Source organism: Jaculus jaculus, chromosome 1 (genome assembly GCF_020740685.1).
Source record: "Jaculus jaculus isolate mJacJac1 chromosome 1, mJacJac1.mat.Y.cur, whole genome shotgun sequence".
Classification (NCBI taxonomy): domain Eukaryota; kingdom Metazoa; phylum Chordata; class Mammalia; order Rodentia; family Dipodidae; genus Jaculus; species Jaculus jaculus.
Genome location: NC_059102.1, coordinates 220491606 through 220515769, shown reverse-complemented (window position 1 = coordinate 220515769; position 24164 = coordinate 220491606). Strand labels below are relative to the sequence as shown.

At 44.6% G+C, this 24164-nt stretch overlaps 1 protein-coding gene and 2 non-coding genes across 4 annotated transcripts; all 3 read right to left on the bottom strand.

Annotated features, from left to right (window-relative positions):
- Positions 1-8252: 8252 nt before the first annotated feature.
- LOC123457953 lies at positions 8253-8354 on the bottom strand. The gene has a single exon (XR_006635301.1). It is a non-coding gene; the product is annotated as a small nucleolar RNA U13 (small nucleolar RNA).
- Positions 8355-8943: 589 nt separating this feature from the next.
- LOC123458297 lies at positions 8944-9047 on the bottom strand. The gene has a single exon (XR_006635585.1). It is a non-coding gene; the product is annotated as a U6 spliceosomal RNA (small nuclear RNA).
- A 13641-nt stretch (positions 9048-22688) lies between these two features.
- Positions 22689-23034, bottom strand: LOC105944607 (short coiled-coil protein-like). 2 transcript variants are annotated; one of them, XM_045141846.1, is made up of 2 exons: positions 22917-22937; positions 22689-22832 (listed from the first exon to the last, which is right to left on the bottom strand). In XM_045141846.1, the coding sequence occupies exons 1-2, from the start codon at positions 22935-22937 to the stop codon at positions 22689-22691; spliced, it is 165 nt and encodes a 54-aa protein (XP_044997781.1). The 2 variants fall into 2 exon arrangements, with proteins under 2 accessions (XP_044997781.1, XP_044997780.1); XM_045141845.1 differs by having other exon boundaries at positions 22689-23034.
- Positions 23035-24164: the final 1130 nt, after the last annotated feature.

Here is a 24164-nt window from a genome sequence, read left to right as displayed (position 1 = left end):
GTGCACATACATGTAGAGGTGAGAGGTTGATTCTGGGTGTCTTCCTCAATTGCTCTTATTCTATTCATTTATTTATTTATTTTTTTCAAGGTAGGCTCTCTAGTTCAGGCTGACCTGGAATTCTGTATGTAGTCTCAGGGTGGCCTTGAACTCATGGCACTCCTCCTGCCTCTGCCTCCCAAGTGCTGGAATTAAAGGAGCATGCCACCATGCCCATCTTATTTTATTTATTTGAGAGAGAGAGAGAGAGAGAGAGAGAGAGAGAGAGAGACAGACAGACAGACAGACAGACAGAGAGACAGACAGAGAGAATGGGTATGCCAGGGCCTCCAGCCACTGCAAATGAATTCCAGACACATGTGCCACCTTGTGCATCTGGCTTGCACAGGTCCTAGGAAATTGAGCCTGGGTCCTTTGGCTTTGCAGGCTTAACTGCTAAGCCATCTCCCCAACCTTTATTTTATTTTTTTGAGGTAGGGTCTCACTCTAGCCCAGGATGACCTGGAATTCACTCACGAGTCTCAGGCTGGCCTTGAACTCATGGTGATCATCCTATTTCTGCCTCCCAAGTACTGTGATTAAAGGTGTGCACCACCATGCCCAGTCTATTTTTTAATTTGCTTTTATTTATTTGAGAGAGAATGAGAGAGAGAGAGAGGGAGAGAGAATGGGTGTTCCAGGGCAAGTGAACTCCAGATGCATGCACCATCATATGCATCAGGCTTACATATATATGAAATCAAACCTGGCTTATTAGGCTTCACAGGCAAACACCTTAACCGCAAAGCCATCTCTATAGTCCCTCCACCTTATTTTTTTAAAAATATTTTTAGGAGGCTGGAAAGATGGCTTAGTGGTTAAGCTTTTGCCTGTGAAGCCTAAGGACCTCAGATTGAGGCTCAATTCCCTAGTATCCACGTAGCACATGCACTGGAGTTCATTTGCAGTGGCTGGAGGCCCTGATGTGCCCATTCTCTCTCTCTGTCTGACTCTTTTGCTCTTTGTCTGTCTGTTGCTTTCAAATAAAGAAAAAAAAAAAAAAACTAAACAAAAAAGTAAAAAAAAAAAAATTATTTGCTAGGTGTGGTGGTGCATGCCTTTAATCCCAGCCCTTGGGAGGCAGAGGTAGGAGGATCGCTGTGAGTTCAAGGCTACTCTACATAGTGAGTTCCAGGTCAGCCTGGATTAGAGTGAAACCCTACCTTGAAAAACCCCCAAAAGAGAAAAAAAATATTTCAAAGAATGAAGGATAGAGAAAGAGAGTGACCAGGGCCTTCTATCGCTGCAAACAAACTCCAGACACATGTGCCACTTTGTGCCTCTGGCTTTACATGGGTACTGGGGACTAGAACCTGGCTGGCAGTCTTTGCAAGCACGTGCCTTTAAGCACTGAGCCATCTCCCCAGCCCTCCACCTTATTTTTTGAGACAGGGTTGCTCCCTGAACCAAGAGCTCGCTGATTTGGCTAGACTAGTGCCCAGGGAGCCCTAGTGAATCTTCTGTTCCCATGTTCCCAGCGCGGGGGTTGGAGGCACATGTTGCCACACTTAGTATTTACATGGGTGCGGGGGATTAAACTCAGGTCCTCACGCTTGCACAGCAAATGCTTTACCCACTCAGCCATCTCCCTGGCTCCAGTTTTTGTTGTTGCTTTTAAATACAGGGTCTCATATATCCCAGGCTGGCCTTGAACTCCAGATCCTCCTGCCTCCACCTCTGGCATGCTGGATTCACAGGCACGTGCCACCATGCCCGGTTTTAGAAACTTTATTAGTTCTGTTTCACTAAAGTCAGAGGTGAGAGGATTCAAACTCAGAACCCAGCGCAGTTCTCCCCTCACCTTGTGGCTGAGTCTGTCTGCACTGGGGAAACGTGGTTTCATCCAGCAACACCCCCGGAGTCCCTGACTGTGAGGGGTAAAAGTGAGGCTGCTATGGCTGAGAACTTGGTGGACGGCCTCCCCAGCCAGAGGCCCAGCCGGGAGGTTCTGGCCTTCTTCCAGTCCCAAGCCACCTGCTCAGCCGGCGCGCAGCCGGCTGCGAGCGAGGCGAGTGAGGAATTAGGGGACCCTAGGCTGTCTTTATATACTGGGGTTATTTTTAACTCCAGCCTCCCAGCACATTACGGAGTTTCCTCTCTCCAACATGCAGGAAGCCCTACTTGGCCCGGCTTCCTGCGAACACGAGGCCGGGGATGGCTGAGAACAACAGACCCGAGACTGCATGGCTCCGAGGTAAGAAAAAAAAAAAAAAAACCTGGCCTCTTTTCAAGCCCTGAAAGAAATCTCTTCAGTCTGGAGTTCCCACCAGTCCTACAGCTCAGATAACAGTGACAAATTAGCTGAGCCTGAGCCCGGTCCGTAAGACCTGAGGCGTGGGGGGATCCCCAAACCCTTTGTCCCTCCCCAAGGATGAGGGGGAATAAACATATGGTCCTCCTTTCAAAAATAACAGAGAAAAGCTTGCACTGTGTGCCTTTTAATGCTCTGTTTATTTTATTCAGGTATTTTTATTGAGGTATAATTCATAGAACATCAAATGAGCCATTTTAAAGTTGGTGGCATTTGACACAATGTTGCAGTCGTCATTTCTGTGTATTTTCATCACCGCTCAAAAGGAAACCCAAGTCCCATTAGCAACTTCCCATGTTCCCTTCCCCCAACCCTGTGGTATCCAAGAATCTGCCCTTCCTCCCCTCAGATCAGTCTTTAAAAAAGTATTATTGATTTATTTATGAAAGAGAGAGAGAGAATGAGAACAGGCATGCCATGGCCTTCAGCCACTGCAGACAAATCCCAGATAAATATGCCACCTTGTACGTGGGTAAGTGGGAATCCAAGGTGGCTGTATGTGGGTACTGGGAAATAGAACCTAGGTCCTTAGGTTTCACAGGCAAGCATCTTCACTGCTAAACCATCTCTCCAGTACCCCAGAGCAATCTTTTGAGGGACCTGAGTTCCTTCTCAGGTCCTCTCTGGCTCCAAGCCAAGATCCTGGCCTGAATTAGCTGTCCCAATATGCAGACCTTACCAAAACCCTCTCTTAGACTCATGGCTCCTTATCGTCCTCAGAATAAAGTCCTACTTGTTTTGAGGTTCCTAACCTTCCTGAGTCAATGGACCCTACCCCTTCTGTTACTATTTCAGGAATTTTCAATCTTAGCACTGTTGACATTGGGGTCAGATAGTTTTCTGTAGTGCTGGTGTCTTGCACACCGTAGGACACGGGGCATTGTTCCTAGCTCCCACCCTCCAGATGCTAGTACCAATCCCACCCCAGATGTGGCAATAAGGGGCTGAAGATATGGGAGATGGCTCAGTGGTTAAGGCACTTGCCTGCAAAGTCTAAGGACCTGGGTTCAATTCCCCAGTAAGTAAAGCAAGATGCACAAAGTGGCACATGTATCTGGAGTTGTTTTTTTATTTTTATTTTTTTTTTAGGTAGGGTCTCACTGTAGCCCAGGCTGGCCTGGAATTCACTATGTAGTCTCAGGGTGGCTTCAACTCACTATGATCCTTCCACCTCGGTATGCTGGGATTTAATGGCATGCACCACCACACCCAAGTGGAGTTTGCAGTGGCTAGAGGTCCTGGCACACCCATATTCTCTCTTTCTCTTTCTGCTTGCAAACAAGTAAATAATAAAATTATTATTATTTTTTTTAAGATGCAAATGTGGCAATAAAACTGTCCCCAACATTGTGGAACATGCCCTTACAGTGTAGAACTGCCCCAGGTGAAAAGTCACTCTGACAAATATCTTAGGGGCAACAAGACCCATTTGAAGCAGAACTACATATGTCCAGAGTAGGTGACTCTAAAAAGTGATGTCTAAAAGTGATGTCTCATGGTTGGGCATGGTGGCACACACCTTTAATCCCAGTACTCAGGAAGCAGAGGTAGGAAGATCACTGTCAGTTCGAGGCCACCCTGACACTACATAGTGAATTCCAGGTCAGCCTGGGCTAGAGTGAACTCTAAAAAATAAAAAATAAATAAAAATAAGAAAGAAAGAGACAGAAGGAGGGAGGGAGGAGGGAAGGAAGAAAGGGGTGAGGAAAGAAAAGGAAAGAAAAACCAGAGAAGCCAGACACATGGTATAGATCTGTGGTCCCAACTTCTGGAAGCAGAAGAACGGGGAACATAACAAGACTGTGTCTCAAAAAACAACCAGAAGAATAAAAATAAAAACAAAACAAAAAAATCCAGAGTAAGGGATGGTGGTTTATGCATTTAATTCCCAGCACCCTGGAGGCTGAGGTAGGAGGATTACCATGAGTTTGAAGCCAGCCTGGGCTATAGAATGAGTACTAGATCAGTTTGAGCTACAGTGAGACCCTTCCTCAACACCCTCCCCGGCAAATCCCCACCCCAAACAAGCAAACAAACTCCATACACACAAACAATCAAAACAAAAAAGATCAAAGAAGGGGACAGTGGCTTATCTGAGAGCTGGGAAGACCTGCTCATTAGGACAAATCTGCCCAGGCCAAGTGAATCTCCAGCCGTGTCCTCCACCCGTGAGACTGACAGTCACATGCACTCTCCGAGCCTCAGTTTTCCTACCTGCCACAGGAATAGTGAACGCTGCCTGCAGGGACTCTGAGGGCTTATGTGAGAACACGGGTGCTGGGGCTGGAGAGACGGCTTAACAGTGAAGAACGTGAGTGGTGGTGGGGTCTTTAAGAGACACTAAGGTCAGGCCTGGGCTCAGGGTCTCACATCTGGTAAGTGAAAAGTACTATGTTTTTGTTTTTGTATGTGATGTGAATGCATGTGTGTATGCACACTGGTGTATTTGTAGGTGCACTTGTATGCGCAAACATGTGGAGACCTGAGGTCAACATCCAATGTCTTCCTTAGTTGCTCTCAATCTTCAATCTTATTGAGACAGGGTTTCTCACTGAACTCATATCTCACCAATTCAGCTAGTCTAGTTAGCCAGCTTGCCTTGGAGTTCCACCTGCTGTCACATGCCTGGTATTTTTTGTTTGTTTGTTTGGTTTGTTTTTGGAGATAGGGTCTCACTCTAGCCCAAGCTGACCTGTAATTCACTATGTAGTCTCATGGTTGCTCGAACTCACAGTGATACTCTTATCTCTGCCTCCTAAATGCTGGGATTATAGATGTGTCCACCATGCCCTGCATGCCTGGTATTTTTATGGGTGTTACAGATCAGAACTCAGTCCTCATGCTCACATGCAGCAAGTGCTGTATCCAGTGAGCCATCTCACCAGCCTCTATTTTTTTAAAAGATTTATTTTTATTTTATTTATTTATTTATGAAAGAGAAGAGAGAGAGAGAAAGAGAGAGAGAGAGAGAGAGAGAGAATGAATGAGCATGCCAGGGCCTCTAGTCACTGCAAACAAACTCCAGATCCATGTGCCACCATGTGCATCTAGCTTAGCTTATGTGGGACCTGGAGAATTGTACCCGAATCCTTAGGCTTTACAGGCAAGTGCCTTAACTGGTAAGCCATCTCTCCAGCCCTTTAATTTTTTTTTCTTTTAATATGAGAGAGAGAGAGAGAGACAATATGCATTGCCGTGCCAGGGCCTCCAGCCAGAGCAATCAAACTTCAGACGCGTGTGCCGCCTTGTGCACACACGTGACCTTGTGCACTTGCGTCGCCTTGTGCACACACGTGACCTTGTGCACTTGCGTCGCCTTGTGCACACACGTGACCTTGTGCACTTGCGTCGCCTTGTGCACACACGTGACCTTGTGCACTTGCATCACCTTGTGCGTCTGGCTTATGTGGGACCTGGACAATTGAACCTGGGTTCTTGGGCTTCACAGGCAAGCGCCTTAACCGCTAAGCCATCTTTCCAGCCTTGTTTCTTTGTTTTTAGTCCAGGCTTCACTGAAACTCTCTCTGTAGTCCAGGCTGGCCTAGAACTCATAGTGATCTTCCATCCTCAGCCTCGCAAGTGCTGGAATTAAAGACATGCACTATCACATCTGGCTTCCTATTTTTTTTTAAATTTATTTATTTGAGAGCAACAGACACAGAGAGAAAGACAGATAGAGGGAGAGAGAGAGAATGGGCGTGCCAGGGCTTCCAGCCTCTGCAAACGAACTCCAGCCCCGTGCGCCCCCTTGTGCATCTGGCTAACGTGGGACCTGGGGAACCGAGCCTCGAACCAGGGTCCTTAGGCTTCACAGGCAAGCGCCTAACCACTAAGCCATCTCTCCAGCCCTGGCTTCCTATTTTTTTTGTTTTAAAATTTTTATTTCATTTATTTGAGAAAGAGACAGAGAGGGAAAGAGAGAGAGAGAGAGAGAGAGGGAGAGAGGGAGAGAGGGAAGGAGGGGGAGGGAGAATGGGACTTCCAGCCACTGCAAATGAACTCCAGACACATGCGCCACTTTGTGCTCATGTGGGTCCTGGGGAATTGAACTTGGGTCCTTTGGCTTTGCAGGTGAGTGTCTTAACTACTAAGCCATCTATCCAGCCCCTTGTTATTTTTATTTTTTATTTTTTTGAGACAGGGACTTACTGTGTATACCCCAGGCTGGCTTCAAGCTCATGGTCCTGCTTTAGCCTTCTGAGCACTGGGGTTACATGTGTAACCAACCTGTTTTGAATAGTTGAAAAGGGGCTGCAGCTATGGTCCAGTGGGTAGTACACTTGCCTAGCATGCCCAAAGCCCTAGATCCCATCCCCAGTGGTGCATAAAGCAGGTGTGATGAGGTGCTCCTGTCATGCCAGTACTCAGGAGATGGAGGGAGGAGAATCAGGAGCTCAAAGTCATCCTTTGCTGCACTGGAAGTTTGAGACCAGCCTGAACTATGTGTGACTCTGTCAAACGGTGGTTGAAAAGCTTATAGAGGAATTTGGACGTGGTGGCACATGCCTTTAATCTCAGCACTTGGGAGGCAGAGGTAGGAAGATTGCCATGAGTTTGAGGCCAGCCTGGGACTACATCATGAATTCCATGTCAGCTAGAGCCAGAGCCTACCTTGAAAAACAAACCAACAAAACAAAACAATACAATAGACACACACACACATATACATCATACGTACAGGCAAAGTAATATTAATATATGTATACATATATATATAATTTTTTTGAGGTAGGGTCTTGCTCTAGCCCAGGCTGACCTGGAATTTACTATGTAGTCTCAGGGTGGCCTTGAACTCTCGGTGATCCTCCTTCTCTGCCTCCTGAGTGCTGGGATTAAAGGTGTGTGCCACCATGCCCAGCAGGCAAAGTAATATCTTATGACAAGTTCCAGGACATGCAAATTTTGATGTCTTTAAATAAAGCTTTATTGGCATATGGCCATGACCATTTGTATAACCCTGTTGCTGCTTCTGGCCTTTGAAAGAGAGCTGAGTGGTTGCAAGAGACCTGATGGCTCACAAAGACAAATATGTTACCACAGAGTCCTTTGTGAGAAAAGTTTGTAAACCCTACCATTTGTTCTTATGTCCCTAGCCCCTCAAACTGGCTGAGCTAGTCTCCCAGATTGCAGTTCAGCTCGCTGCTGCCTCTGCTGCTTGACAGCCAGTTCTCTATTCACCACCCACAGGGACTGTAGGAGCCTATGTGTTAAAGACACGGCACTGGCTTGGTGTGATTGTGTGGAGGTGGTGGGTCCTTTAAGAGACTTCGGGGAGGAGGGCTGGAGAGATGGCTTAGCGGTTAAGCGCTTGCCTGTGAAGCCTAAGGACCCCGGTTCAAGGCTCGGTTCCCCAGGTCCCACGTTAGCCAGATGCACAAGGGGGCGCACGCGTCTGGAGTTCATTTGCAGAGGCTGGAAGCCCTGGCGCGCCCATTCTATCTCTCTCCCTCTATCTGTCTTTCTCTCTGTGTCTGTCGCTCTCAAATAAATAAATAAAAAATGAACAAAAAAAATATTTAAAAAAAAAAAAAAGAGACTTCGGGGAGGAAGTTAGGTCCTGGGGACAATTCTTCCAAGAGGATAATCATAGGAATCCAGCCCCATCCTATCTTCTGAAAAAATTGTTTGTGGTGTGCATTTATGTCTGTGTGTTGTCTGCATGTATATGACCCTTTTAAAAGAAATGTTTATTTATTTATTTGCAAGGAGAGAGAGAGTGCGAGAAAATGAATATGGGCATGCCAGGTCCTCTTACCTGCTGTAAAGGAATTCCAGATGCATGCGCCACCTTGTGCAGCTGGCTTATGTGAGTACAGGGGATCGAACTTGGGTTATTGGATTTGCAGGCAAGTGCCTTAACAGTGGAACCATCACTCCAGCCCAATGACGCTTTTTTTCTTTATGTCAGATGGGTATTGTGCCAATTTAACAAGGTTTGTGGGAGACACATGTCATGCAAGTGGGTGGACACCCAGTCATCACATTTACGAATGAATAAAAGGATCTAGAGACACTTCTTTTTTTTTTAATAAGTATTTTATTTATCTATTTATTTATGAGAGAAAGGTAAACAGAGAGATAATGGATGCACCAGGGCCTCTTGGCGTGCAAACATGGCTGACTTTGTGTATCTGGGTTTATGTGGGTACTGGGAAAGTGAACCTGATCTGGAAGGTTTTACAAGCAAGTGCCTTTAACTGGTGAGCCCTCTCCCCAGGCCCCTGAATCATATTTTCAATCACAAAGCCACCACTAGAGACTGTCCAGACACATGGCAGAAGGGCTCATGTCCAGTAACTTCTCACCTCTAGCCCTGCTGCCATGCGGGGTCAGGTAATTTCCTGTCATGCATTGTAGAGTGTTGAGTAGCAAACCAGGATGAGCCGCCAGGTGCCAGGAACCTCTAGGTTCCAACAACCAAAGATGCCCCAAAATTTGCACAGGGTTGAGGGAGAAAACTACATTTTAGTTTGGTGGGAGGTAAGAGAGACATCTAAATCGGCCACTCTTCATGAGGGCAGAGGCTGGTGACGAGGTTCTTAAGGATGCTAATTGCACTTGCGTAGTGCCAGGGCAGGACCACAGGTCTTTTTCTTAACGTGGAATACTTCATGAATTTGCGTGTCATCCTTGCTTAGGGGCCATGCTAATCTCTGTATCATCTCATTTTTAGTATATGTGCAGTGGAAGCAAGCACAGGTCTTTTTTTTTTAATTTTTAAAATTTATTTATTTGAGGGAGAGAAAGAGACAGATCGAAAGAGGCAGAGAAAGAGTGAGAATGGGCATGTCAGAGCCTCCTACCCCTGCAAACAAACTCCAGATTCATAGGCTACTTTGTGTATCTGGGTATTGGGGAATTGAACCCAGGCTGCCAGACTATGAAAGCACCTTTTAGCAGCTGAGCTATCTTTTTAGCCCCACAGGTCTTCATATGTTTATTTTTACAGTGCTGAATGTGTGCACCCCAGGGCTTCGGACACGTTAGGCAGGCACTCTACAGCAGAACCACGCCCTAGAGCCTTACTGGTGGGATAGAGCCACACCCCTCAGCCCTTCAAGCTTACTCTTTACTGCCTTTCCATGAGGTGTGGGCTCTTCACTGTTAGCAGATGGGTAAACTGAGGCTGAATGAGGGAACTCAGGAATTTGTCCTTCTGGTCTCTACCCCTGAGGCTCTAAGCAATAAAAATTATAGTCCTTAGAACCTAAAAATAACTTCTCTCTCTCTCTTCTCCTCCACAGTGGCCACAGAGTACATTCCCCTGTGGTTGGGTCTCCAAAGCTTGTGGATGAAATAAGAAATTTCAACCCTGTCTCCTGCGGATTACAAACTTCAAAGAAGGCTATATGGGCTCGTCCCTGACACTGGGACATGAGTGTTTGCTCACCCTGAAGAGAAATATCCCCATCAACATCTGATGGGGAGGGTATGAAATGGGACCTTGGCCACTGGCCAGCAAGCCCCACCCATGGGGGGAACACCAAAAAGGAGCTTCCAGACTGTCAGCCACACACCATGGCCCTTGGGATGCTATAGGCCTGGCTGGGGGTCAGGGACACACCAGAAAGCCTGCAGGAATGGGTCTAGATATGTCATATCAACTTCTCTGTCTGGAGAGTTGGGGAAGGGGCAAATATTAATCATCTCTAGGTTCCATGAACTCTTTCCTAGCCAGAGGCCAGGATGAGGGTCCTCAAGTTACCATGGTGACTGAAGCCAAGAGGGGTTTTGTTTGCTTGTTTTTCTTTTTTTCCTTTGTATTTTTTTTTTTTTTGTTTTGTTGTTTCTTTGTTTCGTTTTTCAAGATAGGGTCTCACTCTAGTTCAGGCTGACCTGGAATTCACCATTAGTCTCAGAGTGGCCTCGAACTCACGACGATCCTCCTACCTCTGCCTCCCGAGTGCTGGGACTAAAGGGGTGGGCCACCACGCCTGGGTTTTCCTTTGTATTTTTGATGTAGGGTCTCACTCTAGCTCAGGCTGACCTAGAATTCACTATGGAGTCTCAGGGTGACCTTGAACTTATGGTGATCCTCCTACCTCTGCCTCCCGAGTGTGCCACCATGCCTGGCTGGTTTGTTTCTCGAGACAGGGTCTCACTGTAGTTCAGGCTGACCTGGAATTCACTATGGAGTCTCAGGCTGGCCTCAAACTCATGGCAATCCTCCTATCACTGCCTCCCAAGTGCTGGGATGAAAGGGATGTACCACCATGTTCAGCTTGCCAAGAGGGCTTTACAGGGAAGACAAGGGCATGTAAATACGTCATTTCTAGCTTTTTTCTACAACTTGGAGTCTATCTAGGAGATTTTAAGTCATGGGGCAGCTTGACATAGTAGCTCACCCTTGGTATCCCAGCTCTTGGAAGTTGAGGCAGGAGGATTATAATTTTTGAGGCTGACTTGGGCTACATAGCAAGCCCCTATCTCAAAATAAACAGGAACAAAAGTGAAACAAGGGCTGAAGAGATGGCCCAGGGTTCAATTCCCCAGTACCCACATGAAACATGATATGCAAAGTTGCTCATGTGTCTCTCTCTCTCTCTGCTCACAAATAAATACATAAATAAAATATTTTTTAAAATGCCTCTTACCACTGCAAATGAACTCCATATGCACGTGCCATTTTGTGTGTCTTGCTCTGTGTGGGCACTGGAGAATCAAACCTGGGCTATAGGCTTTGCCATCAAGTGCCTTTAATCACTGAGCCATCTCCCATCCCTCTTCTGCCCTTTCTTATTTGAACTTGACTCTCTTACCCATCCCAGATCTTGCTATTTTTTTTCAGGAGCTCCAATAATTCTTGGGTCTCTGCTTCCCTATGGGATTGGGTTTACAGATGCCAAGCTGTTTCTGTGGGTCCTGGGAATGGGATTCTAGTGGTTTCTCAGGCCTTCCTCAGACCCTCATGCTTGTGCAGGAAGCGTTCTTAACCACTGAGCCACCTCTCCAGTTCTATAAGAAAATTTTATTGAGACTTAGGAATTGCTCATTTCTGGAATATTCTATATAATATTTTCAGACTGTTGTTAACTCCAGGTAGCTGAATCCCCAGAAAGTGAACCTCAACATAAGGGAGGAGTACTGTAGTTTAACCACATTTCCAGAAGCATGCTGTTCCCATCAACAGTTTCACCTCATTGCCCTCTTGCCACCCCAGCTGCATTGATAAGCTTCCTGTCTGTGGATTGCCTGCTCCAGTTTTCCTATCAATAGGATCACACACTATGAGCCTCTGTGTTGGTTCCTATCACTCAGTGTCATATTTTCAAGTTTCATCCACATTGTGGCAGGGGTTAGAGCTACATTCCTACCAGACATGAGAATACAGTACTATAATTGCAGTCAGGACACAGAGGCAGGAGGATTGCTATGAGTTTGAGGCAAGCTTGGGCTACAGAGTAAAGCCCTGTCTCTAGCTGGGTGTGGTGGCGCATGCTTTTAATCCAGCACTAGGAAGGCAGAGGTAGGAGGATCGCCATGAATTTGAGGCCACCTTGAGACTATATAGTGAATTCTAGGTCAGCCTGAGCTACAGTGAGACCTTTTCTTGAAAAATCAGAAAAGAAGAAAGAAAGAAAGAAAGAAAGAAAGGAAGGAAGGAAGGAAGGAAGGAAGGAAGGAAGGAAGGAAGGAACGGAGGAAAAAAGAAGGGCCAGAGAGATGGCTTAGCAGTTAAGATGCTTGCCTGGAAAGCCAAAGGACCAGGTTTGATCCCCCAGGACCTATGTAAAGCCAGATGCAACAAGGTGGCACATGCGTTCTGGAGTTTGTTTGCAGTGACTGGAGGTCCTGGCTCACCCATTCTCTGTCTGTCTCTCTCTCAAATAAATAAATAAAAAGAAAAAAAAAAGTAGAAAAGAATTTTATTTCTTTCAGGTGTCATGGTCCAAGCCAGCACTTAGGAGGCTGAGACAGGAGGATGATGAGTTCAAGGGAAAACTGAGCTACAGAGTGAGACCATGTCTCTAAATTAATAACAAAATTTAAAAGTAAAAATACAACCAAACCTCACACCCTCATTACTGTCTGTGGCTGACCAAGCCCATTATTTTGTAAATTAGGGCTGAGTTTATAGAAATGTAAAATGCTATATTTGGCAAGCATCAAATGATGTTTGCTTTCTTTCTTTCTTTTTTTTTTTTTTCCTTTTTCCTTCCACAAATAACCCTATATTGGCTCAAATGCCCAAAGATCACATGCACCACAATTCATTGCCACAAGCCCAAGGATCTCTTGTTATGGGATTCAGGGTTTGGGAAGCTTGGGACAATGAAGGGGAGCTGGGGGATCATGTTTAAATTAACAAGTACAATGCTAAGGTGGGGTGAATAACTCATGTCAGTCATTCCTACACTTGGAAAATAGAGGATTGCTGCTAGTTCAAGATCAGCCTTGGCTATACAGTGGGTTCTGGCCATCCTGAGCTACCTGCCTCATCAAACAAACAAACAAAAATGTGAAATGACAAATCTAGATAAAAGTCCCAGCAGCAGAGGCCATTCTCACAGAGCACAGGCTATGCCTGGCATTCCAGGGTGGCCTCCATGGAGCGCCTGTGGCCGCAGAAGTCCTCAAGCTGAGCCAGGAATAGCTCTGTCTTTTATTTGGAAAAAAAAAAAAAAAATTACAGAGCTAGCAGCCTGGCGGAGCGCGCTGCTCTGGAGCCGTGTTTTTGAACATGAAGGTAACCACACACTTGCTCTGGCTGCCGGGTGCCAACTAACTATTGCCAGCTGCCCAAACACGCGGCTCCCAGGCCTAAACACAGGTTCCTTTTCATTCCTGTTTGAAGCTCTAGCAGACGGTTTCTGAGCAGAAACATATTTAAAAATTCCCTGGCTCAAGAACCCCAGGCAGTGCCAATGCCTCGCCTTCCCCATGTGGAGCTCAGGAAAGGGCTGACCTGCCTCTGAGTCCCCAGATCTGTTCCCAGACTGGGGAGCCAGGAGCTGGGATTGGGCCCGGTCTGCAGGGCAGGGGGCAGAGAAGGCAGAAGCACAAAGGGGTGTTATGACCAGAAGAAGCAAGATGTACAATGCGGTTACAGTGGCCCAGTAAAGATTTGAACTTGGCCACAGACTTATGATTTATTTATTATTATTGTGGGGGAGGGTTGAGGTAGGGTGTTACTCTGTAGTCCCAGGCTAGCCTTGAATTTACAGTGATCTTCCTATTTCTGCCTCCCCAGTGCTGAGATTAAAGGTGTACACCACCACACCCTGCTACTTTATTTTATTCTTTTGCTTTGTTTTCCAAGATAAGGTCTCACTCTGGCTCAGGCTGACCTGGAATTCACTATGTAGTTTCAGGGTGGCCTAGAACTCATGGTGATCCTCCTTCCTCTGCCTCCTGAGTGCTGGGATTAAAGGTGTGTATCCACGCCTTTAATCCCAGCACTTCAGATGCAGAGGAACAAAAAAAAAAAAAAAAAAACTTTAAAAAATTAAAAAAATATATATTTAAAATATTTCGAGGTAGTGTCTCACTGTAGCTCAGGCTGACCTGTAATTCACTAAATAATCTCAGGGTAGCCTTGAACTCCTACCTCTGCTTCCCGAATGCTGGGACTAAAGGTGTGCGCCACCATACCTGACTTATATTTTTATTTATTTATTTGAGGGAAAGTGAGAGAAAAAGATAGAGAGAGAGGGAGAGAATGGGTGTGCCAGGGCCCCTAGCTAATGAAAACAAACGCCAGATACATGCACACAAGATGGTGTACGTGTCTGGAGTTTGGTTGCAGTGGCTGGAGGCCCTGGCATACCAGTTGTCTCTCTCTCTCTCATTCAAAATTACCAAAAAGGGCTGGAGGTATGGCTTAGTGATTAAGGCATTTGCCTGCAAAACCAAAGGACCCAGGTTCAATTCCCCAGGATCCACGTTAGCTAGATGCACAAGGGGGCACGCATGTCTGGGGTTTGTTTGCAGTGGCTGGAGGCCCTGGTGTGCTCATTCATTTGCCCTCTCTCCCTCTCCCTTTTTCTGTCAAATAAATAAATAAAAATAAAATATTTTAAAAATTAGAAAAATATTTTACTTATTAGAGAGACAGAGTGTATGGAGACACCAGGGCCTCTTGCCATTACAAACAAGCTCTAGATGCATACACCACTTTGTATATCTGGCTTTAAATGAGTACTGAGGAATTGGACCACATAGGCTGTTAGGCTTTGCAATCAAGTGCCTTTAACTGCTGGGCCATCTCTCCAGCCCCATATTTTATTTTATTCTTTATTCTGCCATGCTGCAAATAAAATGGAACCTAGAGCCTGATACATGCATGGCAACCATCCTACCTGGAGCCCTGGCCATCCCTTGGCCCCTAGGTATTTGAAAGGCCCAGGTTCTAAAGTGCTAAGGGACAGTCAGTGGGAATGAAATGGGCTGTTGCTCCAGATGTTAAATGTGGAATCACTTTCCATTTGGCCAGTAGTTCCACTCATAGCACTATCTCCAAAAGTGTGAAAGCAGGTGCTCAAACTCCAAGTATCTTCAGCAGCAAGATTTACAAATGTTCCCAAAGTTGACACCAATACAAGGGCCCATTGCAGCATAGTTGGGTAATAAAATCCATTTCTACAACTGGCTATAGATGGTCCCTGTTGAGATGGGTTGGATGACAATTTTAACCTTTATGATGGTGTGAAAGCCATATGTAGTCAGTAAGAATTATACTTCTAAATTTGAATTTGGGAGGGCTGGAGATGTAGTTTAATGGACATGCATATGCCTAGGATGTGTGATATCCTGGGTTCAATTTCTGGCACTAAAAAAGAAAAAAGAAAGAAAATTTGAATTTGGAACTATTCCCAAGTTAGCAATGTGCAGTTAGATCCTGTCTCAGGGTGCTGGGAAGCAGCAGTGAGGACAGCTCCCAGGTGGCCCTGTTATTACAAGGCAGAGCTGGGGCTCTTTGGTGACTCGGGCATACTGAATGCATGTTCAAGTTATGGCATTTTCAACTTAAAATGACCTCATCACAAGTGCAGACACAGCTGTATTAACTAGCCTTGAAATGGAACTCAGCACTGACAGCTTATGCTATGGACGGATGAACCTTGAAGATGCAACACTGAGTGGCCAAAGCCAGTGTGTGATCTCAGTGACATGAAATGCACAGGCACAGGAAACAGATCAGTGCTGTCAGAGGATGAGGTGGGGAGTGGGGATGGGGATATAATGCTCTGGAACTAGACAAAAGTAGGGGTGACACAGCAGGTGAATGGACTGAATGCCACCTTTTAAAATGGTGAATTTTACATGATGTGCAGTTCCTTTCAAAAACAAACAAACAAGCTGGGCGTGGTGGCGCACGCCTTTAATCCCAGCACCCGGGAGGCAGAGGTAGGAGGATCTCCGAGAGTTCGAGGCCACCCTGAGACTACATAGTGAATTCCAGGTCAGCCTGAGCCAGAGTGAGACCCTACCTCAAAAAACCAAAACCAAAAACAAACAAACAAACAAACAAACAAACAAATCTGGCCTGGAGAGATGGTTTAGTGGATAAGGCGTTTGCCCCAGGTCCCACATAGCCAAGTGCTCAGTGACGGAAGCACACAGTGTTACACGTGCGCACAAGGGGGGCGCACATGTCGAGTTCATTTGCAGTGGTTGAAAAGCCTTGGCATGCCATTCTCAATCTCTGCCTCTTTTTCTAAAAAAGAAAAAAAAAAAAAAAAGAGGGCTGGAGAGACGGCTTAGGGTTAAGGCGTTTGCTTGCAAAGCCAAAGCACCCAGGTTTGATTCCCTAGGACCTACATTAGCCAGATGCACAAGGGGGCACACGCGTCTGGAGTTCATTTGCAGTGGCTGGAGGCTCTGGCTTGCCCATTCTCTCCACCCCCCCCTCTCTGTCAAATAGATAAAAATTAAAAAAGAAAGAAAGAAAGAAAAAATCTGGGCCAGGTGTGGTGGTGCACTCCTTTAATCCCAGCACTTGGGAGGCAGAGGTAGGAGGATCACCATGAGTTCGAGGCAACCCTGAGACTACATAGTGAATTCCAGGTCAGCCTGGGTTAGCATGAGACCCTACCTAAAACAACAAAACAAAACAAAACAAAAAAACCCAAAATTAAATAAATAACCAGGGCGGGAGACATGGCTAAATGGTTAAGGTGCTTGCCTGCAAAACCAAAGGACCCAGGTTTGATTCCCCAGGACCCACATAAGTCAGATGCACAAGGTGGCACATGTGTCTAGAGTTTTTTTCCAAGGGCTGAAGGTCCTGGTGTGCCCGTTATCTTTCTATCTGCTTCTTCCTCTCTCAAATAAATAAAAAAAAAAATAAATTTAAGGGCTAGAGAGATGACTTAGCAGTTAAGGGGCTAGCCTGCAAAGCCAAAGGACCCAGGTTCAATTACCTAGAACCCACATAAGCCAGATGCACAAGGTGGCACATACTTGCTGAGTTTGGTTGCAGTGGCTGAAGGTCCTGGTATGCCTATTCTCTCTTTGTCTGCCTCTTTCTCCCTCCCTCTCAAATAAATAAAGTAAATAAATAAAAAAAATTTTAGTAAAGTATTTGATATTTTAAAAATTGTTTTGGTTCATTTTTATTTATTTATTTGAGAGTAACAGAGAGAGAGAGAGAGGCAGATAGAGAGACAGAGAGAGAATGGGCGCGCCAGGGCTTCCAGCCACTGCAAACGAACTCCAGATGCATGCGCCCCCTTGTGCATCTGGCTAACGTGGGTCCTGGGGAATGGAGACTCGAACTGGGGTCCTTAGGCTTCACAGGCAAGCACTTAACCACTAAGCCATCTATCCAGCCCTAAAAAAAAATTTAAATAAATAAATTTAACCAGGGAATGGTGGTACACACCTTTAATTTCAGGATTTGGGAGGCAGCTGTGAGTTCAAGGCCACCCTGAGACTACGTAGTGAATTCCAGGTCAACCTGGACTAGACCAAGATCCTATCTTGAAAAACAAAACAAACAAAAGATTAAATAAATAAATAAGAAAATCCAGATGGTGTCAACCTGTGGCTTCCACACTCACACAAATGTGCACATGCACACACACATGCATCCACACACAAACACATACACACACAGGGCTGGACAAGGATGGGGTCAGGGTGGAGAACCTTGCCAACCTGAGTCTCTATGGGGACCCAATAAAGCCAGGCACCCCTAGAGTTCATTTACTCCTCCACTTGGGAGGTCTGAGGGTCTCCTGCCCAGGACATCTGACATTTGTTTGGTTTTCAATGTGCTCCATTCAGTAGTGGGTTTGATTGCTGCTGGTCAGGTCACATGTGTGCCCAACACGACACCCTTCAACAGAAGCTCATGTAACAAGATTGTTGTTCAGCCGCATCCCTTGGAGGATTCCAGGCTCAGGACATGTGCACCCGGGCTTGTGGGGAGCACAGTGCTTCACCACACAGCTAGGAGCATAAAAGTACATCTCCTAGCCAAGTGTGCTGGTGCATGCCTGCATTCCCAGCAACCAGGAAGCTGACTCAGGGATTGATGCCAGTTCAAGGCTGTCTCATTTACAGAGTTAGACCTGTTCTCAAACTGTCCTTCTCATGCAAAGAAAAAGAAAGGAGGGAGGAAGAAGAAAGGACAGAAGAAAGGAAAGAGAAAGAAAGGAAAGGAAGGTGGAAGAAAGAGGGAAGAGAGAAGGAAAGAAGAAGAAAAGGCAAGAAGGAAGAAAAGCAAAAGAAAGTGAAGGAAGAAGGGAGAGAGAGGAAACAAAAGGCAGGGCAGGAGGAAACATATTGTGTATTGTGCTCCTCCAGAGCACCCCAGCACCCCTGGGGGTTGCTTCATGGTGGCTGTGGAGGCTTGAGGATCAAGACACAGGATCCAACCACACATTGCTAGCCTGGGAAGATATTCATGTTTAGAACTCAAACTACAGTTTCTACTGAATTTACATCATCTCCACAACCTTGAAGTCAAACCACTGTCATTTGGGGACCATCTATAAAATGTTTCAACAAACATACCCATATAAACATAAATTTGCATTTATACACTGACATATGCATCAAATCTTTAAAAATTTTTTATTAACAACTTCTATGATTATAAACAATATCCATGGCAATTCCCTCCCTCCCCCCCATTTCCCCTTTGAAACTCCATTCTCCATCATATCTCCTCCTTCTCTCAATCAGTCTCTCTTTTATTTTTATATCATGATCTTTCTTCCTATTATGATGGTCTTGTGTAGGTAGTGTCAGGAACTGTGAGGTCATGGATATCCAGGCCATTTTGTGTCTGGAGGAGCACATTGTAAGGAGTCCTACCCTTCCTTTGGCTCTTACATTCTTTCTGCCACCTCTTTCACAATGGACCCTGAGCCTTGAAAGGTGTGATAGAGATGTTGCAGTACTGTGCACTCCTGTCATTTCTTCCCAGCACCATGATACCTTCTGAGTCATTCCAAGGTCACTGCCATCTGAAAAGAGAAGATTCTCTACCAAAAGTGAGAGTAGCATTAACATATAGGTATGAATGTTAAGAGAAGTGCTTACTGGGCAGTTTGATGAGCATAGTATATACATTTAGCCAGACACCAGCAGATATTACACCCCTAAGGCTCATGACTATGTCTGTTTTAAGTTTTCAGTATCAGGGATATATTCCGTCCCATGGAGCAGGCCTCCAGCCCAATTAGAGGGCAGTTGGTTTTCACCATGACAGGCATGCCACTATTGCACTCATTCACTCATTTGGCCTGGCTGGCCAATTATAAGGCTTGCAGTGTCCACTGTGGAATATCTTCACTGGTAATATCTCTTTCTCCCATTGAACTGCATGCAGAATGGCTTCTTCCAGCTTTCTGTCAGCTGGTCTACATGGAGGAGGTTATCAGCTCAGTTCCAACAGGATTTCTCAGTGGCCTTGCAGCCCAAGTATGTCTTCAGCAATAGGGTCTTACCATCTATTCCTGGTAGGAAACCAAGAACTTCGGCAATGTGTAAGTTAGTGTATTTGAATCCAGATCTAAGCAACTGTAGGCGAATGTCTCCATTTTCTTTTTTTTTTGAAGTGGGGCCTCCTTCTGGTCCAGGCTGACCTGGAATTCACTATGTAGTCTCAGGGTGGCCTCAAACTCATGGTGATCCTGCTACCTCTGCCTCCCAAGTGCTGGAATTAAAGGCGTGCCCCACCACATCTAGCTTTGACTCCATGTTTTGAACCCAGAGCTTCTACTTCCTTCTTGTTCATTTCCCCTTGCTCTTAACCTGTGGAGGAACCAGGTTCTTTTGTTCCACGTTTTTTTTTTTTTTTTTTTAACATAGGGTCTTCCTCTAGCTCAGGTTGACCTGGAATTCATTATGTAGTCTCAGAGTGGCCTCGAACTCATGGTGATACTCCTACTTCTGCCTTCCAAGAGTTGGGATTAAAGGCGTGTGCCACCTGCCTGGCCTTGTTCTTTTCTTTCTTTCTTTTTTTTATGGACAACATCCATAATTGTAGACCCATGGTAATTCCCTCTCTCCCTCCACTTTCCCCTTTGCAATTCCACTCTCCATCATACCCCTTTCCCCTCTCAATCAGGTTGTCTTTTATTTTGATGTCATCATCTTTTCCTCCTATTATGATGTACTTGTATAGGGAGTATCAGGCACTGCAAAGTCATGGATATCCAGGCCATTTTGTGTCCGGAGGAACACGTTGTAAGGAGTCCTACACTTCCTTTAGCTCTTACATTCGTTCCACCACCTCTTCTGCAATGGACCCTGAGCCTTGGAAGGTGTGATAGAGATATTTTAGTGCTGAGCACTCCTCTGTCACTTCTTCTCAGCACCATGGTGCCTTCTGAGTCATCCCAAGGTCACTGCCATCTGAAAAGAGAAGCTTCTGTGAGAGTAGCATTAATATATGTGTATGAACATTAAGAAAAGTGCTAACTGGGCAGACATTACACCCCTAGGGCTTATGATTACTCCTGTTGTAGGTTTTCAGTATCAGGGATGTATTTCCTCCCATGGAGCATGCCTCCATTCCAATTAGAGAGCAGTTGGTTTCCCCCATAACAGACACACCACTATTGCACCCATTGGCTCATTTAGCCTGGCTGGCCAAACTTAAGGCTTGCAGTGTCCACTGTTGAGTATCTCCACTGGTGAATTCTCTCCCTCCCATTAAACTGCATGTAGCATAGATTTTCCAGTTTTCTATCAGGTGGTCTACATGGAGGAGTTTTCAGCTCAGCTAAAGCAGGATTTCTCAGTGACCTTGCAGCCCAAGCATGTGGAGTCTTCAGTAATAGGGTCTTACCATCTATTCCTGGTAGAAAACCAAAAGCCTTGGAAATGGCCTGAAATATTTTGGGGGCAATAGGGACCTCTGAGGTCAACAACTCACTGGAAGGTATACCATCCCTGGCACCAAAAACAATCTGTGGCTTCTGGATGTGCCATTGTCCAAAGAAGTAGGTTTCCATATGACTTATTTATATCCTCTTAGATTTTGATTAGCCCTCCCTTCACCTTTACTTTACTCAATCTCTTCCCCTGACCTTACTTAGGCCTTTTCACTCCCATTAATCTTTTCTTCTACTTACAATGCCATCCTATTAAGTCCCCCCTTGTCCCTCTCTTTCTATTCCCTTTATATCTCCTTTCTAGATTACTGGCCTCTGCTACTGAGTTTTATTCCAACTCACATAGAAGTCCTATCATTTGTAGCCACATATGATAGAGAACATGTGACATTTGGCTTTCTGGGCCTGGATTGCATCATTAAGTATAATCCTTTCCAGATCCATCCATTTTCTGGAAAATTTAATAACTTTTGTTTTCTTTTTCCTTTTTTTCTGAAACAGCATTTTATTAAACAGCAAAACCGAAGTGGGACACGACTTCAAATATTTGTAAATCAGGCCACAAAAGGGATGTGAAATGTTTGCAGTGTGACTGTTACATAATCATTTGTCAAATCTTACACACTACAGAAGATTATCCCATGATTAAAGTAGCACAAATCTAATAACCATAAGCTGTGTCAGTGGATCTCTTCCTAAAGCAATGTTTTAATATTACTTCAGATATTGACTCCTTTATCAAATAGACTCTACAAACTAAATTGTTTTGTTTTGTTTTGTTTTTGGTTTTCTAAGGTAGGGTCTCACTCTAGCTCAGGCTGACCTGGAATTCACTATGTATTCTCAGGGTGGCCTCGAACTCTCGGCGATCCTCCTACCTCTGCCTCCCAAGTGCTGGGATTAAAGGCATGAGCCACCATGCCCGGCTTGGTTTTTGTTTTGTTTTTGGTCTAAATTGTTAAAAACATAGTTAAACAATGACTGAAACTCTGCAAACCAAGTAGAGGACTGAATGAAAAATTCTGGGGAAACGAGTGAGATAAAATACTAAGATAACAATTATTACATATATAAAACTCTCCCACTTCTTTCTGATTTTGACACTAACATACTCAGAGATTTCAAAAGTTGATCTACTGGATACAAACAAAACTTTGAGACCAAATTCTAAGTGGTGTCATTAACATGTGGCTTACTGAGCCCACGTGTCAAACTTCATCCAAACTCATACACATTCCCCCCACGGTCCCTGGGCTAGAAATAATATGCACCTGGAGTGAAAACACTGGAGTTGGTTACTTCTGCTTATTAAGTTTTCTACTCAACTTCTACTTTTCTTTGAGATTTTCCAACACACACAACCTACCTTTTCAGATACCAAATAGGTTCTTAGGAAGTTTTTGATCTTCTCAATATGACAATTCAGTTTCAAAGGGAAAAAAATCTTCACTTTGAATAACCTCAATCAGTTTGCAATTGATCACAGGGAAACCAGCACCCTATCTTGTCACTAAGTATCACAAAGGGCAAGCCGCTTGCTAAGGAGAATTTGGTTCTGGTTAAGTTCAGGTCACTCTCGCAGGAGATTAACTACCAAAGTCACTTTTGGGAGAGCAATGGGAAGGAGGAGGCACAAGACAGTGGACAGGGTACAGAAAGCTATGCATTCAGTACATGATTTTGGTCACTTTTTCACAACATGGTTATTTTCTTGTATATTTTACTAAGTAAAAGCTTATAGTAAAAGACAGTGCTAAACCTATATATCAAAGCAAATTTGATAAACCATCCATCTTCAAGTTTCATAAATATATGTAATTCTAATTATAAAGTGTCTACATCTTCACATTTTCATAGACTAAGGTAATACACAAATGCATGGAAGTCTCCTGTTATGCAGTTAATTGTACCTAGCTCTGACATTATCTTCATAAATACACAGGGAAGCCACAACAGTACTGTAAGTTTTGGATTCTATCCAAGTTTTAAAGGAAAAAAAGGAAAGAAAAAGAGCAGCAACTCCATGAAACAGAGGGGAACTGAATCCCTTACTTTCTTTTGCTTTTTGTGTCAGTTGTTTGAAAAACACTAGAAGCAGATATGAGGTTTTCTATGTACTGTCTGAGAACTTGGTTTTCTGACTTAAGCTTCAGGTTTTCTTCCTTAACTGCATCCACTCTTGCAGAATGATCTTCAAGTATGTGTGGGAGTTCCAACACTTGGTTAATAAGTAGTGTTTTTTCCTCTAGTTCCACCTGGTTTTCAGCATCAACTGCATCCATGTCAGCGCTCATCATCTTGGGTAACAAACTTCTGGGCCTTAGGTACAAAATCCTTGATGAACGGTCTGGCGTCGGAGGTGCCCAGACTGGGTGGCAGCTGCAGGATGCCTCAGACCAGAACTTTATTTTTCTTTACCGCTGAGTAGAACTCCGTTGTATAAATGTGCCACATCTTCATTATTCACTCATCAGTTGAGGGACATCTAGGCTGGTTCCTTTTCCTAGCTATTGTGAATAGAGCAGCGATTAACATGGTTGAACCAGTATTTCTAAGGTAGTAAGATGAGTCCTTAGGATATATGCCTAGGAGTAGTGTAGCTGGGTCATATGGTAACTCATTTTTAGCAGTCTCAGGAATGTCCACGCTGATTTCCATAATGTCTGGACCAGATTACATTCCAACTAACAGTGTAGAAGGGTTCCTTTTTTTCTGTATCCTCACAAGCATTTATTGTCATTTGTTTTCATGATGGTAGGTAGCCAATCTGACAGGAATGAGATGGAATCTCAACATAGTGTTAATCTGCATTCCCTGATGACTAGGGATGTAGAACTTATTTTTAGATGTTTATATGCCATTTGTATTTCTTCCTTTGAGAACTCTCTATTTAATTCCATAGTCCCCCCTTTTTTTTTTTTTTTGGTTTTTCAAGGTAGGGTCTCACTCTGGCTCCAGCTGACCTGGATTTCACTATGTAGTCTCAGGGTGGCCTTGAACTCACCGTGATCCTCCTACCTCTGCCTCCCAAGTGCTGGGATTAAAGGTGTGCGCCACTACACCCGGTCATAGTCCATTTTTTAATTGGGTTGTTTGATTTCTTATTATTTAGTTTTTTGAGTTATTTGTATATCCTGTATATTAATCCTCTGTCAGATGAATAGCTGGCAAAGATTTTCTCCCATTCTGTAGGTTGCCTTTTTGCTCTATTCACAGTGTCCTTTGCTGTATAAAGGTTTTGCATTTTTATGAGGTCCCAGCAGTTGATACATGGTTTTATTTCCTGAGCAATTGGGGTTATATTCAGAAAGTCTTTGCCACGACTTTTTCCTCTACTTTTTCCCTACTTCTTCCTCTAGCAGTTTCTGAGTTTCATGCTGATATTAAAGTCTTTGATCCATTTGGATTTAATTCTTGTGCATGGAGAGAAATAAGGATCTATTTTCATCCATCTACAGATACATATCCAGTTTTCCCATCATCATTTGCTGAAGAGGCTGTCTTTTCTCCAGTGAGTATTTTTG